Source organism: Hyalella azteca, unplaced genomic scaffold (assembly GCF_000764305.2).
Source record: "Hyalella azteca isolate HAZT.00-mixed unplaced genomic scaffold, Hazt_2.0.2 contig9145, whole genome shotgun sequence".
Lineage (NCBI taxonomy): Eukaryota > Metazoa > Arthropoda > Malacostraca > Amphipoda > Hyalellidae > Hyalella > Hyalella azteca.
In genome coordinates this window covers 138,764-155,077 of record NW_025939222.1, presented here as the reverse complement: position 1 = coordinate 155,077, position 16,314 = coordinate 138,764, and the positions used below count along the sequence as shown (strand labels likewise).

Sequence of the window (16,314 nt, the reverse complement as noted above, 5' to 3'; positions counted from 1 at the left end):
ACATCGTTTTTTTTTTCGAGAAATGTCTATCATGTACCTGCTTAGCTGGGATGTGCAAGAGGTAACATTGGGGCGGGAAATAAACATGGATATCGTATTTTGAAATTAATGAAAGATAATTTGAAATCAAGATTATTGTTTTTAGAGCATGCTCTTGAAATTTCAGAGCTTTGCAGCCATTCGGACAGTTTTTCTACCATGTCCTGTTGCGCTGTTTACGTTCAGTTCAGTCATGAGCCAGTGAGGTAAGCTGGTCCTGAACTACTGCCAAGACTGAGACATGAGACAAGACATGAGATGAGGCNCCTTACTTTTTTTCTAAATAGTTGGCTGAAGACTGAGAAATATATTAAATGCAAGAATTTCAATCTAAATGTGTCGGCAAGATCTTCTGAAGGCAAAAATTTTGCCAATAATGCGTTGTCGTAGGTCTTTAAAGTTTAAATCTTTGTTCACTCTCTGCACAGTGGACACAAACCATTAACATTTAAGAGAAAGATGGGTAGAAGTGTAGAACAAATAGTGAACTACATGTCTACATTCACTCAGGAATTGAAATTATTAGCAACCACAAATATAAGTTTAACATCAGTCAAGTGCATCAATTATATTGTATACTGTCAACTGGGGCTAGGGTAAACGCGGTATATTCCGACACATTAAGGACGCATCGAGAAATGAAAAACTATAAAAAAACATATACGTTACGTAAGTTCTGTTGCCTTCACATGACTCTCAAAACACTTCACTACGCGTCAGCAACGATGAAACGTCACAAAATGTTGCCATATTTATTAAAAAGCCTTTAGAATGGAAACCTACCAAATCCCTATATTCCGTCACTTTGTGTGGCAACATCCGACACGTGGTGAGTCGTATTGCTGTCTCTTATACACATCTAGATGTGTATAAGAGACAGGTTTTAAACTCAACAGTTCGACCCCTGGCCCCATCCCCATGGTCTCATCACAACTCCCTTTAGAAATATGTGGAGTTTCGAAATTGATAGTAATAAATCAATAAATATTTGAACTGGGAAATTCCTTAGTTACTTACATTGGTTCCACAATGATATCAATGACGTAAAAAATTACAATGACATCGGTTAAGCCTCACTGCCTCAGAGGCTCAGCCATGATTCTAGCTTTGCTAAGTCCTTACACTCGTCTCTTATACACATCTAGATGTGTATAAGAGACAGCTATTACACTTTCCTCAAATTTGTCATTTGCATATGTAACTAGAAGAGTTTTACTACAATGCATCAAAACCTGGAGTTATTTTACCTAAAAATAAAAAAATCGGAGGTGGTTCTATGAGAGGCTTCAAATAATAGCTCTTTTTTACTACAATGCATCAAAACCTGGAGTTATTTTACCTAAAAATTAAAAAATTGGAGGGGGTTCTATGAGAGGCTTTAAATAATAGCTCATTTTTACTACAATGCATCAAAACCTGGAGTTATTTTACCTAAAAATAAAAAAATTGGAGGGGGTTCTACGAGAGGCTTTAAATAATAGCTCTTTTTTACTGCAATTCATCAAAACCTGGAGTTATTTTACCTAAAAATTAAAAAATTGGAGGGGGTTCTATGAGAGGCTTTAAATAATAGCTCTTTTTCGTGGGTCACATTTTTCATTTTTTAACCTATTAGATATTTAAATTTTTTATCTTTCTATTGTGTTACATAGCCTCAGTATTAGGCCTTTAATGCCCATTGACAAAATTTTTCTATGTCAAATAGTTTTTGAGTTTTGGGGGTTCAAACATCTTCATACTCAGTTTGTGAATTATAATCTCATTTGTAATTACTTGAAATATATCAAACTTCTCAGTGCAGTGTAATGACTTTGAGACCAAAAGACACCTCTCAATCACTAGTATCCTAGAATGACCAAGCTAGAACGAGGAAATTGAAGTAAACCTTGCATGGTGATAGAGAACTAGGTGCAAGGCAGGAAAATTGAGGTAGAGCTTGCATGTTGATAGAGCTGTAAGGGCAAAGCAGAGGAGATCAAGATAGAGCATACATGGTGAAAGAGCACTAGATTAAAGGCAGATAAAATCCAGGTAGAGCTTGTATGGCGATAAAGCACTAGGTGCAAGAAGGGAAATGGAGGTTAAGTTAGAGTTTAGGGAGGGCTGAGTCACGACCATTGCTGAGTCTGCTCTGGTCACTACTTGACTAACATGCATGATTTTCATGCTCCTTATATAGAGCTCATGAACAAGAGGTTTCTATATATCAGCAGTTTTCATGTAAACACCAAAATTCCAACTGTTGCTCTCATGCTCACCTCTTTGTATGGTACCACACTGGCAACTACCAGGTCTCAACTACCATAATACCATACATATCACTCCTACCGAGATATAGGGTCAATATATACACTATGTATAATTACCACAGATCATGATTATGATGAAAGCATGACAAATAATTAGTGGAGTAGACTAAAATGATGAGAATTCCCCTAGAAAATTATGAGAGAATAAACAAGAACTGTATTCCAGATATTGTGTCTCAAAATATGCAATTATACTGGTAATCAAATATTTAAAAAAAGCAAACTTGTCTATTGCACCAAGCATGTCCTGCAGGTGACAATCATAAAATGGTTTGCTAACACCTGTTGAATTCACATTATTATTGCCTCCTGTTCATTTATTCATTCGTTCATTACTTGATCAAGATAGTATTTTAATGTATTCACAATAAGTGAGATTCAGTTACTACTGTACAGAATCAGACTTGTATGAGCTCTTCCTGTAGGTAATTGAGATGAGCTATATTATGAAGGGAAGTATTCTTCATCAAAACTATGACTAACTGACAATTAATCCTGGTAACAGCTTACCCACCCAAAATATTTGCTTTATGTGTTGGATTAAAATGTACAGGCACTTTAACTGTCAGTCGAAAAATAGTGATTTTTTTGTACTAAATGTTTGTTTTGTCAAACAAACTTATCTTCTCTTCATTTCAGAACTTGACACTCCAGCATTCAAATAATGTGAAAATGTCATGATTATTGAATGACATTGTTATTGCTTTAATTTTTCTTTAAAATTCAAAATAAATATTTACTGTTAAGCTTGATTTTATTGGTTCATCATGACTTCCTTGAGAAACTTCTATATCAAACTTAATGGCCTGTCAAGTGCTCTATTACTATCTAGAAAACTGCCTTGCCTAATAACAGCTGGCAATAAATATACATACTATTCATGGAGTTCTATGACTGCTGTGCATCATCCACTACTTCAGCCTGTTGGTGAGTACAGTTTGAATTTTGATAAATCTTATTCGATACATTTCACCGGTATGACTAATTTAATATTTCTGCATTTTGTGTTGCATGGAAACTATATTTACCATTTGGAAGATTACTTGCCCTTTGCCCTCTTTCACAGGCAAGCATAGAAATGTGCAAAAATGAACTCCTGTATTTTAAAAATTTTACATATTTAAGGAGTAAATTGTAATTGAAGAATTTATAAAGAGTCATCACTACATATGCTAAAAATATTTTGTATGATTCAAATTTAAGCATGTAGGTACAAATTTGCCGAGTTACTATCTAATGTCAAATTGTCAGTTTAATTCAATGTCATCAAGTTACCTTAACCCTTTCACAGGCAAGTTATCATATATAGTCACTTGAAATCGCCTCACAATGAGGCCCGCCATGGCTTCTGGTTTGTGTTTGACAGTTTGAGGCTTCTTCATCATGCCTCAGTCAATCACTAATTATCTATTCATCATTCCATGCATAGCATTACCACCTACCATGCTCAAAAATGAAATTGTGAATCATTAAATGAAAGTTTTGACTCACATGTTGTTATTGATGCTCTTTCTGCAATTTTTTACAAGATTGAAGTGAAAATATATATTGAATTATTTTACGGTAGGTAACTTGATTCAATTATATTAAATTTTTATGTTAATAATTTTTTCATCTGCATAAACTAAATTTTACTTACTATAGAGAAAAATTTCATTTAGTGACTGCATATAATAAACTCATCAAGTGCAAGTTAAGCCTCCAATATGCATAATTTTTTAAATACATATGAATAAATATTTCATATAATAATTCTTAATTTACTTTACTGGTTTCTGAAATTTAGATTTCTCAATATTTCAATGCTTGCCCACAAAAGGATTGAATATTTAAATTGAATTGTTCAAATCACATCTCTCGTTTGAATGCTCATATTTTAATGTTTGGGTATAGTGTGTGTGATGTACAAAATAATGGTCAGATGATTAGCAGAGGCTTTATAACATAGCCACAAACACAAACCATTGGGTCATGGTGGGTATTTTTGGTAGATTTTAAGTTACCATTTATGGTAACTACCAAGTTACCATATATGGTAACTTGCTAGCAAGACAGCTGTAAGATCATTTGCCCTAGAAATACAACTATTGCAACTATTGGGAAAAAATTCATTCATTGTTTACTTTTCCAGGAAGATGCTTGAAATCAAGACACTCATCTCTGCACACTTCTTCTGTACACTGCAAAAATTATTATGAGATTCTTGGTATTTCTAGAAATGCATCACAAAAAGAAGTCAAAAAAGCATATTATCAAATGGCTAAAAAGTATCACCCTGATGTGAACAAGAATGATCCTGGAGCAGAGAAAAAGTTTGCTGAAGCCACAGAAGCATATGAGGTGAGTGAGACACCATCATCACTTTGTTAATGTTTATTATATTTTCAGTATATCATTGTTCAGTGAATGCATTTATTATCATACCAACTTGTGTAAAAAGATTCTCAATAGTTTCTTACAAGATAGGCAATTTCAGAAAATTTCATTACTCTTTGGCTATCAACATTTTCTTAATGTGTGCAATTGGTTTATTCATCATCAATTGTTTAAGGTTTATTACATTTTCAGTATACCAGTGAATGCATTTATCATACTTGTGTTTAAAAGATTCTCAATAGTTTCTTACAAGATAGGCAATTTCAGCAAATATCATCACTCTTTGACTAAAATATTTTCTTAATGTGTGCCAAAACAATGGACAGAATAGACAAGCATTAATCATTATGTTCATTGTCAGGTTCTAGGAGATGACAGAAAATGTTACTACTCTTTGGCTATCAATATTTTCTCAATGTGTACTGTGCAATGGACCGAGTAGACAAGCATTAAACATTATTTCCATTGTCAGGTTCTAGGAGATGAGGACAAAAGGCAGCAGTATGACTCATTTGGATCATCTGCATTCAATAATGGAGGAGCTGGAGGCTCCAGTCCTGGGGGATTCCGGTCATCAGGCTTCCAGTACCAAGCTTCTGTTGACCCTGAAGAGCTTTTCCGTAAAATATTTGGAGATTTCAGATCACAGTTTGGTCAGAATGAACCTGACTTTGCTGAGAGCGATTTTGGCTACAAAGCATCTGAAGAGGTTGGCATTCATCCTGTGTAACATTTACGTACCTACCTGTTAGTTTGGGGAAATTTACTGGTTTTATTTTATATGTATTAAAAACATCTTTCAATGCATCTTAAATGAAATGAGTCAGTGAAACTCCTATTACTAACAGGTTTTGTGTGACTACAAAGTTGTAGATTTTGCATTATTTTAAAAGATGTATTTCATCCTGCTAAGATCACTTGAGTTTTCCAAACAGTATTTTTACTATTAAATGTATTCTTATGTTGTTGTTCTAATTTACACGCCTTACAGCTGAAATATCATGACATTCCTTTAATGCAGCATATGTTTTCAGGTCACAATCCAGCTGACATTTAAGCAAGCCGCACGAGGTGTTGAGAAGGACATCAAAGTGAATGTGGTGGGAACCTGTCCTAAGTGCCAAGGCTCGCGCTGTATGCCTGGCACCAAGGCAGTGCGCTGCCAATACTGTAATGGCACAGGTGTTGAAACAATATCCACGGGTGAGTTTTTGCCATTGACCTTAATGCCATGTGACTTCATTGTATGGCCTGGATTTAACTCATTTAAGTGTTTGAATTTTCATTATAATATAATATTCATTAAATTATACTTCAATGTAAGCATTTGAGTATTCATAAACTCAAGGACTTGACTGAGTGGCAGCAATTTTATTTATATTTATTGAAAACTATATGCCAGTGGTTCCCAAACTTTTCAGGCTGGCGCCCCCTTTGGCTCCCTAGTGAACTTCTAGTGCCCCCCGCAGACACATATAAAAACATATGCCTCTTTCTTGAAATTTAGTACGCTGCAATTTTAATAGATAAATGTTGAACACAAATGTGTATTTCACAATTAGAACCCCATTTAGTGAACCAATATGTTTTTAAACTGTTTTAACTGTTTCAGCACTAAAAACCTAGGACGTCTCAGGCAAATTCCGGCCGGACTCGTGGCCAGTCGCACGACCAATTTCCAAATTCAATTATCAAGTAATATATCCCAAACTAATGATCACAGCTCAAGGAAACTTGGAACAAATATTCATCAGAACCTAACGTTGATTTTTAGCTCGTAAAAATTTTTAAATTTCACTTTCATTCGTGAGTTATATTGCGATAAAGGCCGAAATTCGCAGTGATCAAAGAATTTCTTCTAAGCTACTGAACAGATTTAAACGAAACTGTATATAAATACCTAACCTCTCAACGGTTATGTTTAGCTTGTGACAATTTTTCTATTTTGCTTTTGTTCGCAAGTTATACAGATATAGGAGGAACGACCGGCTTTTCTACCGGCCGGTTTAACCAAGGGCCGTTTACGTATAGCCGAATAATTCGCAAACGAATGCAAAACGAAAAAATTGTAGCAAGCTAAACATCACCGTTGCTGAGGTTAGGTATTTAATTACTAAGTTTCGTTCAAATCCATTCTGTAGTTTTGGAATGAATTTCTTGATTACTGCGAATTTAAGCACGAATTGCTGTTTAAATCACGAATGAATGTGAAATGGAAAAAAACTTGCAAACAAAGGCACAATCGAATAAATTTTCATGAGCTAAACATTAACGTTCGGTAGTTAGGACTGCAAATTCAAAATTTCGTTCGAATCTGCTCAATAGTTTGGAAAAAATTTCTTGATTACCCGGTACTGTGAATTTCGGCCCGTATTGCCATATAACTATGGCAAAAACAAATGAAGGCAAAATTAAAAAAATTCACGAGCTTAACATTACCGTTAGGTCCTAATGAATACGTGTACCAAGTTTCATCGAGTTAAGTTCATTAGTTTGACAGATATTACTTGAACATTGGACATTGAACTGGAAATTGGCCGTGAGATCGGCCGCGAGTCCGGCCGTTAATTTGTCCGAGACATAAACCCAGGAGAGGTTAAAAAAACAGATCTAGGTGAAAAAAACCATTGCTGGGAGTCGTGTGATGCACGTGTTGTGTACAAATTGTCAAACAAACGTTCGAACTTCTGACTTATAGGAGGAACGACAATTATAGGCTTCGGACTACCGCCCCCCCTATCGCCCCCCTAACGCCCTCTTCTTCCTTATCGCCCCCAAAATCTTTCAACCGCCCCTAGGAGGGCGATATCGCCCACTGTGGGAACCACTGCTATATGCAGTATAACAAGGACTGAAAAAATGATAGCTCTGAATAAATTTGATATTGATTTCAGGTCCGTTTGTGATGCGTCAGACGTGTCGCTACTGCGCGGGAACTCGCATGGTGCTGCCTCATCCCTGTGACGAGTGCATGGGCAAAGGGCAGACCGTTCAGCGCAAAGTTGTTACAGTTCAAGTGCCTGCAGGTAAAGCATATAGTTTACTTCATATTTTACAACACTTCTCTTTAACTTCACTTCTTATTTGTTTGTCTGTCTGCTACAAATTTTATAATCAATATTTAACACACTTCTACCTCAGACCTCTCCTATCGATCTGAAATTTTGCTCACTTGCGTAAAGTTGGAGACAATGCATGAATCAATTGACAGAATAAGTGATTTTGAAAATTTAAAAAATTTTATTTTTGATATTAAAAAATTGAAAAAAATTTGTCTGCTACATAACTTATAATCAATATTTAACACACTTCTACCTGTCCAATCGATCTGAAATTTTGCACACTTGCATAAAGTCGGAGATAATGCATGTATCAATTGACAGAATAAATAATTTTGAAATTTTTTTTTATTTGACAAATGAAATTTAAAAATAATTTTTTTAATATTTGATAATAAAATTAGAAATTGTGTAACATCGGAGACACTGGATTCTATAGAAGTGTTGCCTTTGAAAAAGTAATTTTTAAACACATATTTTTTTGTTATATATTTAGCACTTACTACAGTTAAAAATTGTTAATTTACGGTTAAATTGTTTTAACCTAACTTTTGCAGCTACCTAAAATAATTAGTATTACTGCAATGCTATTTACTCCTTTAAATGAAAAGTATTGGTGCAAGGGATGTGCAAGCCAGTTAAAGATCGTGACCAATCGTTTTTATTGGGCAGTTGAGGCACATGGTGTGAATGTACGTACGTAAATACAACCAGGGTGATGGCATTAATAACTGCAATTTTTGTATGAAGTAAGCTGTGCTGCGAATGATAGTGGAATGGGCAACGTATAGCAGGTAGAATGTTTTTTTTTTTACTAATTATGACACAGATGATTCTGTGTGAGGGGGCAGGGGAGATGATTCTGTGTGAGTAATGGCATTAAGTGTACGTAAGAATACATGTGGATAATTTTTTTTTTAAGAAGCAACTGTAGGTGTGATTGGTAGTGCAAAAATGTATAGAGGGAAAGTGGGTGCAGGCTGTGGAAGAAAGGAGGAGTATAATGAGAATAGTCTTGATTGGTTGATGATAAATGGTAAATAAATATATGAATGAAGGTTATTTTTTAAAAAAGACCTAGCTTATGTCTTGGGCCCATTCTATTAATTGTGTAAAATTTAAATTAATGTATCTCAATGTTTTACAATGTTAATTATTAAGTTGTGCTGTAGCGACTTCTCCTAAAATATCGTACCTATAATTTAATCTTGTATATCTGTAAGTCAAATTTTGTGTGGGTGGGATTGTTTGAAGCCTGGCATCACAAATACCTATACCGTATATGTATAGGGGAGCTTCTAGGACCCTAGTATTTAAGATACTTATTGTGTCGGGATATTAGCAGGACATTTCATTTCATTCTAGGTGGAAAAATATGAAAGGATTAGATTAAAAAATTGAATTTTATTTTGCGATTGATGAATAAAAATTTAATGTATTTGAGGCATAATAGTTTTTTAAAGATTTTCAAATGACAGTAAAATGTGAGTATATTTTCTGTGTAAAATGTGTGTTTGAAGAGGTCTTCATTTGATTAAAATGCAAAAGCTTTATTATTATCAACGATATTGCTGGCATAAAGGGATTTGGACCAGCAAAAATTATATGTTTGAACTTTGAACTTAATTAGGAATATAAATAATGTAGTCAGTCGACATGTTTCAATTTGTAGATGTTTTGTAGTTTGTATTTATCTGTGTTATTAAACTGGAAATTGCACTAAAATTGCAAAGAATTATTATAATATTTACGGTCTATCTATTTCTTCAACTGGAGATTAAAAAAACGGTTAGTGCAAGTTGTCATGTATAACGTGAGTCAGGCTGGAGAGATGCACGAGTGGTACCTATCCAGCAGGGTAGCGTTCCCGGTCCTGTACTTTTCTTCTACTTAGTTAAAACATAACGGAGCTGGTCCTGGGCTGGTCAAAATGTTTGCTGACAGCACAGAAATTTGTATCGATACTGCAGAGAAAAAGCGTCAATTGCGAGCTTTGGTCAGACCAACTGATTTGCCAGCTGCGGGCAGACCGCTGGCAGCTCTATTTCAACAGTTTGTTAATTAAGCAGTCGTTGGTAATTGTGGAGTCCTACATGGAGTCGTTGAGGTAACCGTGGAGCTTGAAGCTACAGAATAGGAGTAAGGCTTAGGTGTGCTCCTGGATCCCTCTCTAAAGTTTTCCAAACACTTCCAGAGCAAAGTAAAGTATGATTCTATACTTCCACTTCAAGTAAAGTTGTAGGCATGTAGTTAAGTAGTAAGAGATGGTTGCCAGTAACCAAATCAGATCCTCTCGTATTGATCAGATCCTCTTGTATCAGATCATTGACCTACCAACACTAGGGCCTGGTGCAATCGCACCTAGTATATGGTAACATAGTTTGGTCAACTTTTCTCACGAATAAGGAGGCGCTGCTGTACAGGAGATGAATATGGGACCTGTTCAAAGTTTACCAGATGGCTCATAGGTCTATGACATGGAAAGCTGTCTTCCTTGCTGCCAGCTCATTGGAGTGTACAAGAAGGCAAAAGTACAAATTCAAGAAGCCATCTTCCCGCGTGGGCATCAGAACACATTATTTTAACCTGAGGGTTTTGGACACGAGGAACGGCTTGCCGGAGTATGTCAGATGAAGGCGCCCATATTGATCACCTGTAACAGCAGGCTGAATGGTTGCATACATTCTTTAGCCGAGTGTAACGTACATTTGCCTAGTTTTTGTAATTATGAAAGCTAGATAGAAAGTATGATACTTTCTATCTATCAGAGTATCTTTCTATCTATTCTGAGTATCATACTTTTATAAAGTCAATCTATACTTCAGCTATGTCGGTCATTCAGCAGCAATGTCGGTCATACAGTAGCGATGTCGGTCATACATACTTTAGAACATAAATACATTGGCAGGGCTCTTTATTCATTTCTATGGCTATTCATATTTTTATAAGGCTTTTCATACTTTTGCAAGGCTTATTCATAACATTGTCAGGTTTTATATATTTGCCGAAGTATTCATAAATTTGCATGGCCTTTCATACTGTTGTAAGCTATTGGTACTTTTGTAAGGCTATTCATCCATTTCTAAGGCTTTTTATGTTTATGCAAGGCTCTTTATACTTATGCGAGGCTTTCTATATTTTTCAGTACTTTTGCAATGCTTTTTAGTGCATTTTCTCACTTATGAAAAAAATGTACTATTGTGCTCGCCATGTCCGTCCGTCTGTCTGCCCGTCCGTGACTTCATGTTTTCGTCGACGAGAAAATGCGTTCTATGTCACTCACTGCAGTGAGTACTGAGTTATATTTTTTTACTTCATGCCTTTTTACCCCTGGTCTAAAAGCTGGCATAGGAAGTGTTTTTATAGTTGCAGTGCTCAATTATGTTGTATTTATTTTCAGGCATCAGTGATGGACAGACACTCCGCATGAGCGTTGGTGGCAAAGAGATGTTCATTTTAGTGAAGGTGAAGCCCAACGCATACTTCCGACGCCAGGGCGACGACGTGCACACGGACGCCACCATATCCATGTCTCAGGCGGTGCTGGGAGGAGCTACCAGAATACAGGGCATCTACGAGGACATCACAGTGCAGGTATGTCTTGTCTTGGATGTGTCAGAATACAGGGCATCTACGAGGACATCACAGTGCAGGTATGCCTTGTCTTGTATGTGTCGGAATACAGGGCATCTACGAGGACATCACAGTGCAGGTATGCCTTGTCTTGTATGTGTCGGAATACAGGGCATCTACGAGGACATTGAAGTGCCGAGATGTCTTGTCATTGAGGTGTCGCTAGTTTTGGATAAGTTTTCCTTTTAAATCCATGCGAAACACACAGACTTGCTTATCTCGCGATCGATCTCATGATAACATCATTTCCATTTCGTCACAAATACCTATTCTAATTCATCTCTTCTTGGAAAATCGAACTTTATATTATTTCAAGTTCTTACTACTACTTATTTGCAAGGAAAACAGTTAAACACATTTGCATCAATTTTAATCAGTATGATTTGTATATGACCAGATTCCAGCTGGATCAAGTTCTCACACAACAATCACGCTGCCGGGCAAGGGCTTGAAGCGCCCCAGCAGCTACGGCCAAGGTGACCACATCCTGCACCTCAGGATCAGGACTCCATCAAGTCTCACTGAGAAGCAGAAGGCGCTTTTCCAGGCATTGGCTGAGCTTGAGACAGACACACCGGGCTCCATTGCAGGATTTGCACGCACTGGTGATGGTGAGAGCACATCATACTTGTTATAGGAGATTTTTATTTCTAGATTGTATTTGCGGTGAGTTTTAACGACGGTAACAGCTCAAGTAGCCTTGGGCTTAAAGAGCGTACGTTTAGAATATTGGTATTAATTTCAATGTACTGTGAAAGATACGGTGAGTAGTTTAGATGCAAACCAAATTGATGTGAACAAGCCAATTGTTTCACTACGCTCGACTGTGCAGGTAAGGAGACGAGCGACCCTCTTCACGCAGGCGCTCCAAACGCGAGCGAACAAACTGCTGAACAGCAGCAGTCTTGGCTCCAGAAAATTAAGAAAGCCATTTTGGGGTTAGTGCCTTTGTTGGGGAATTTGAGGTGGTCATGTTTTCGAAGGTTTCAATTATGATCGGTAATTATTCGCTAGTATTATTAGATGTATTTGTTGTTTAGCTGCATTTATTACTCGAGTTCATGCAGTTCATTGTCTACGCCTGAGTATCACATTCATTAACATGCGCATAGCTATTAATAAAACGAAGTATTTTGTGTGTTGCCAGGTAAAAATATTGGGGACATGCTGAGCAAGGAGGCACGGGCGATTCTCGCTCTGCTGCGAGGAGCACCGCAGCCGCAGCAGCAGCCATCGCTGGAGGAAGACGTGACGCAGTCCGCGCCTGCCGACACTCAACCTTCAGAAGACAACATCGAAGAACTCGTGGGACAAAAAATATCCTACAAGGAAGACGATTTAGAAATGGACACTAAAAAAAGCGCCCGAAAGGGTAATGATAAGGAAGAAACTCGCAATTAATCTCACAAGTTTTGCTTACTTTCCTCTTAACAAGTTTTTAGATATCACTTATAATTGAAATCTGAGTCTCAATTGTTCAGATTTTCGGAAAACTATTGCTATATCTTTTGCTACTTTTGTCCGCTCTGTGATCGAAAATTAATGTAAATTGTTGAGGAAGTTGACTTTCGTTTCAGTCACGATCTGGGCATTGTTCCCGTTCGCGCCGATAAGTTGTGCCCTCATGCATTGCATAGCTTAGCCTGCTGATTCATAATGTTGGAGCGGCTTTGCGTGCGATCAAGGAAAAAAATGATGTATGATATGTACTGCCTCTTCTTGTCCTTCTTTTTATTTCTGCTTTGGACAAAAACCGTTCCGCGTGGTTTCTGAGTGAGCTACATGTTTCTGTAGCATTTTCAAACAGCCAACAGTAATCAGATGTAAGATCTACGCATCCAACGAAATGATGAGAAGCCAAGAAATTGAGTTTGATTGTTTCAACTGTAGAGATGTCAGCTGAAATATAGTGGCTTTTATAACTAGATTGTTTCAATAAATAGGTTAAAATAATGAAATAATTACTCATTATTCAACTTAATGTATTATTAACAATGCAAATACCTAGCATAGTTTAACGCAGAATTTAGAATTTTCCGCTGACTGATGCAAAACTGTACTTACGTACTAATGTCATTAGTTAGTTGAAATTGGCAGTTCATCAAGGATTCAGAAGCAAGGAAAACTCCAAGCGACTACGGCATTCAACCATTCATGTATGATGCGATGAAGTTAATGTGTGTTTCCCCGTGTTTTTTTTTTTTTTAATTCGTGAACTACAAATATAAATGCTTTTTTATAATTCAATACGGAAATTAATCGTTGCGATTTAAAGGCGTTGCGCTCGCCCGACCTGTGCTGTGTCTACTAACAATTTCACCCAACTAGATACATAATAATATTTTTCTACATATTCATTAACCAGTCAATATTTTAGACAACTTTAACGCCTTAATCAAAATTAGTAGATGATAGTAAAGTTTCCTCATGCCCAAAACAACGCCTACCCAGAAGCGATGCATTGTCTTTCAGCGCATCCATCACGCCCGTTTCGAATTTATGGAGTAACGATTAGCTTTACCGGACGCGTTCGGTCTCACAGGTCAGGATCCACTCGCATTGCCTACGTGACGTTTAGCATGTTCACTGTGGCGGTCGTTGCTCGGTGACCAATCCCATGCAGAAATTCACTGCTATCAATGACATCACAACCAGAACATGTGACGTCAAAACGATAGGTGCCAGACGCAAGACCCTAAGCCCAGGAATTTGACGTAAAATCAGGGTATTTATGCGTACTACTACCCTAAACCATCATATTCATTTCTCTTCTTCAATATATTTTCGGTATAAAATCATTTTTTTGTTTGGTTTTTCATGCATCAAGAATGGGTTTCAGTGTATGTTTATAATTTGAGCAGTTTTATGGCTGTGTTTAGAAACTTACTGACGTATAATCATGTTTATATAACGCGTTCTACAAGAAGCTATCTAATGTTTCTTTTTTGTCGAATAGGTAAATTTCGGCCATTTCTGAAAATATCAAGAAATAAATCCTCTCAAAAATAGCCTAAAACAAATTTTCGATTTACCGATGAATAACAGTGGACTTCAAAATTCGACGAATTCCTTGATTTAGGGTAATGAATTTGTCAGCTAAACGTAGAGCAACATAACCCGCTTCGCTCAAAGTGCAGCCAACTTGACAGCCTCTTCGGTTTACATTTCTCTGTGCCTACTGCCTTGATGTGAGAAGCTGCGAGCTGTGTAAGTGTTTAGATTTCATTGTCCAATACGAGGTGATAGACAGGAACTTTATCAACATACAGTGGACGTAGGACCTAAGAGACTGTGATATTGAGTAGGATTGCTAGGTACGTGATGTTTGTCTGTAAATTTGTTTGTTAGAATGAATTTCATTTCGATAAATTTACTTCTTTTTCATTCATGAACTGCTTTGTTGTGATGCTTATTCCAGATTTTTTTTACATTTGTATCTTGTGCAGGATACTAATTATTTGAACACTACATCTCGTTAAAATGTTATCTCAAAATGAAACTTCAATGTCGTGTTGTGCATCTAAAATTTCGGGTGTTAGCAGGAGATTATAGTGTCTTTGCATTGAAAATTCAACTCTTTAATAGCAACGTAAAGCCTAGTTTGACATCGCCGTCCGTCCCGGAAACAAGATTGATATACCCGTTATCATTCACAGTTCGATCGGAACCAAGTCAATGAGAGGAGCATGTTGAAGTTCGTCATGTAGAATGCCGGATTTTTTGTGGTATACTGACGTGACGACGTCAATAATATAGTAGTTTTTTGTTTGAATTCATAAAAATGAAATTGGTTTGGTAACAAAAGAAACACAGATAAGATGAAGAAAGCGGCAGGAATCGCTCGGCAAGTTGAGCGGGACGCTCAATGAAGTTAACGCGTCTCGGTAGTGTCGTTCCTTGCCATCGTCGTGACAAAATCTCTCGGATTGACGCTGGATTCTCTGCCACCTTTTTGTTCTTATCAAATAGGTAGCTTTGAGTCCAGAGTTTGGCGAGAGACAATCGGCAGTCACGTCTTCAATGACAAAATATCAAGTTCGTCTACGTTCAGTCGTCTTTCAGCATGTTTACCGAGGAGTAACAACGGAGCGTCATTGTACATTTCGTAGTTGAAAATTAATAAAATATAGTGTGAAAAGTTTTGTCATTGTAAATATTGAATGTACTCAGATCAGATCATGAAATCTCCATTAAACATTGTGTGCTCCAGGCTCATTGGCAGTTTTTTCTGCTTTTAATTTTTTTTTTCGAGCATTTTAATTTTACTGTTGAGATGTTACTTGTACGTTTCTCAAATTAAGAGGGTTGAAAATACGAGCAGGATTGAAAAATTTTTTAATGGACGAAAGCATTTACTATTTTATATACAATACGATCGACCAGAAGACGCGTCGAACTATCCGCTGTATCGTCCATTAATTCCGTTTGATTCCAATTGCTCAACCGAATGAAAGTCCCATTTGACCATCGTTCACCGATGAACAATCCAGTGAACCAAGGAACCGCTCGAGTGACTCACCATTGGAAGCCTGCACCAGCATCGTCATGCGGTGCCCCAAGCCTGCACCAGCATCGTCATGCAGTGCCCCAAGCCTGCACCAGCATCGTCATGCGGTGCCCCAAGCCTGCACCAGCATCGTCATGCGGTGCCCCAAGCCTGCACCAGCATCGTCATGCGGTGCCCCAAGCCTGCACCATCATCGTCATGCGGTGCCCCAAGCCTGCACCAGCATCGTCATGCGGTGCCCTGAGTGTCTCGGACAGAATACGAGGCAATGAAATCTTTTCATGTGAGCAAAGTAATTGGAACCTAAGGACTGTAAATATAAACAATTTAGTTTCTTCAGTGTTTACTGCCGGAAGGTCCGTGTATCAGCGAACAATAATATAAATGTAAT

The 16,314-nt window shown here is 37.2% G+C and overlaps 1 protein-coding gene across 2 annotated transcripts; it reads left to right on the top strand.

Annotated features, from left to right (window-relative positions):
* The first annotated feature begins 2,987 nt into the window (after positions 1–2,987).
* LOC108679425 (protein tumorous imaginal discs, mitochondrial) lies at positions 2,988–13,130 on the top strand. Of its 2 annotated transcripts, XM_018168045.2 has the most exons (9): positions 2,988–3,275; positions 4,480–4,688; positions 5,197–5,433; positions 5,759–5,927; positions 7,619–7,750; positions 11,184–11,377; positions 11,814–12,027; positions 12,249–12,354; positions 12,564–12,631. In XM_018168045.2, exons 1-9 carry the CDS (start codon positions 3,116–3,118, stop codon positions 12,565–12,567), a joined length of 1,425 nt encoding a protein of 474 aa, XP_018023534.1. In that variant the 5' UTR covers positions 2,988–3,115; the 3' UTR covers positions 12,568–12,631. The 2 variants fall into 2 exon arrangements, with proteins under 2 accessions (XP_018023534.1, XP_018023533.1); XM_018168044.2 differs by lacking the exon at positions 12,249–12,354 and having other exon boundaries at positions 12,564–13,130.
* Positions 13,131–16,314: the final 3,184 nt, after the last annotated feature.

What these genes read in the sequence shown, in the direction of transcription:
- LOC108679425 (XM_018168044.2), top strand. Translation starts at nt 3,116, where the DNA reads ATGACTTCCTTGAGAAACTTCTATATCAAACTTAATGGCCTGTCAAGT. An exon ending in GCTACAAAGCATCTGAAGAG is followed by an intron (nt 5,434 to 5,758) that starts GTTGGCATTCAT and finishes ATATGTTTTCAG; the next exon opens with GTCACAATCCAGCTGACATT. An exon ending in ATTTGCACGCACTGGTGATG is followed by an intron (nt 12,028 to 12,563) that starts GTGAGAGCACAT and finishes GTGTGTTGCCAG; the next exon opens with GTAAAAATATTGGGGACATG.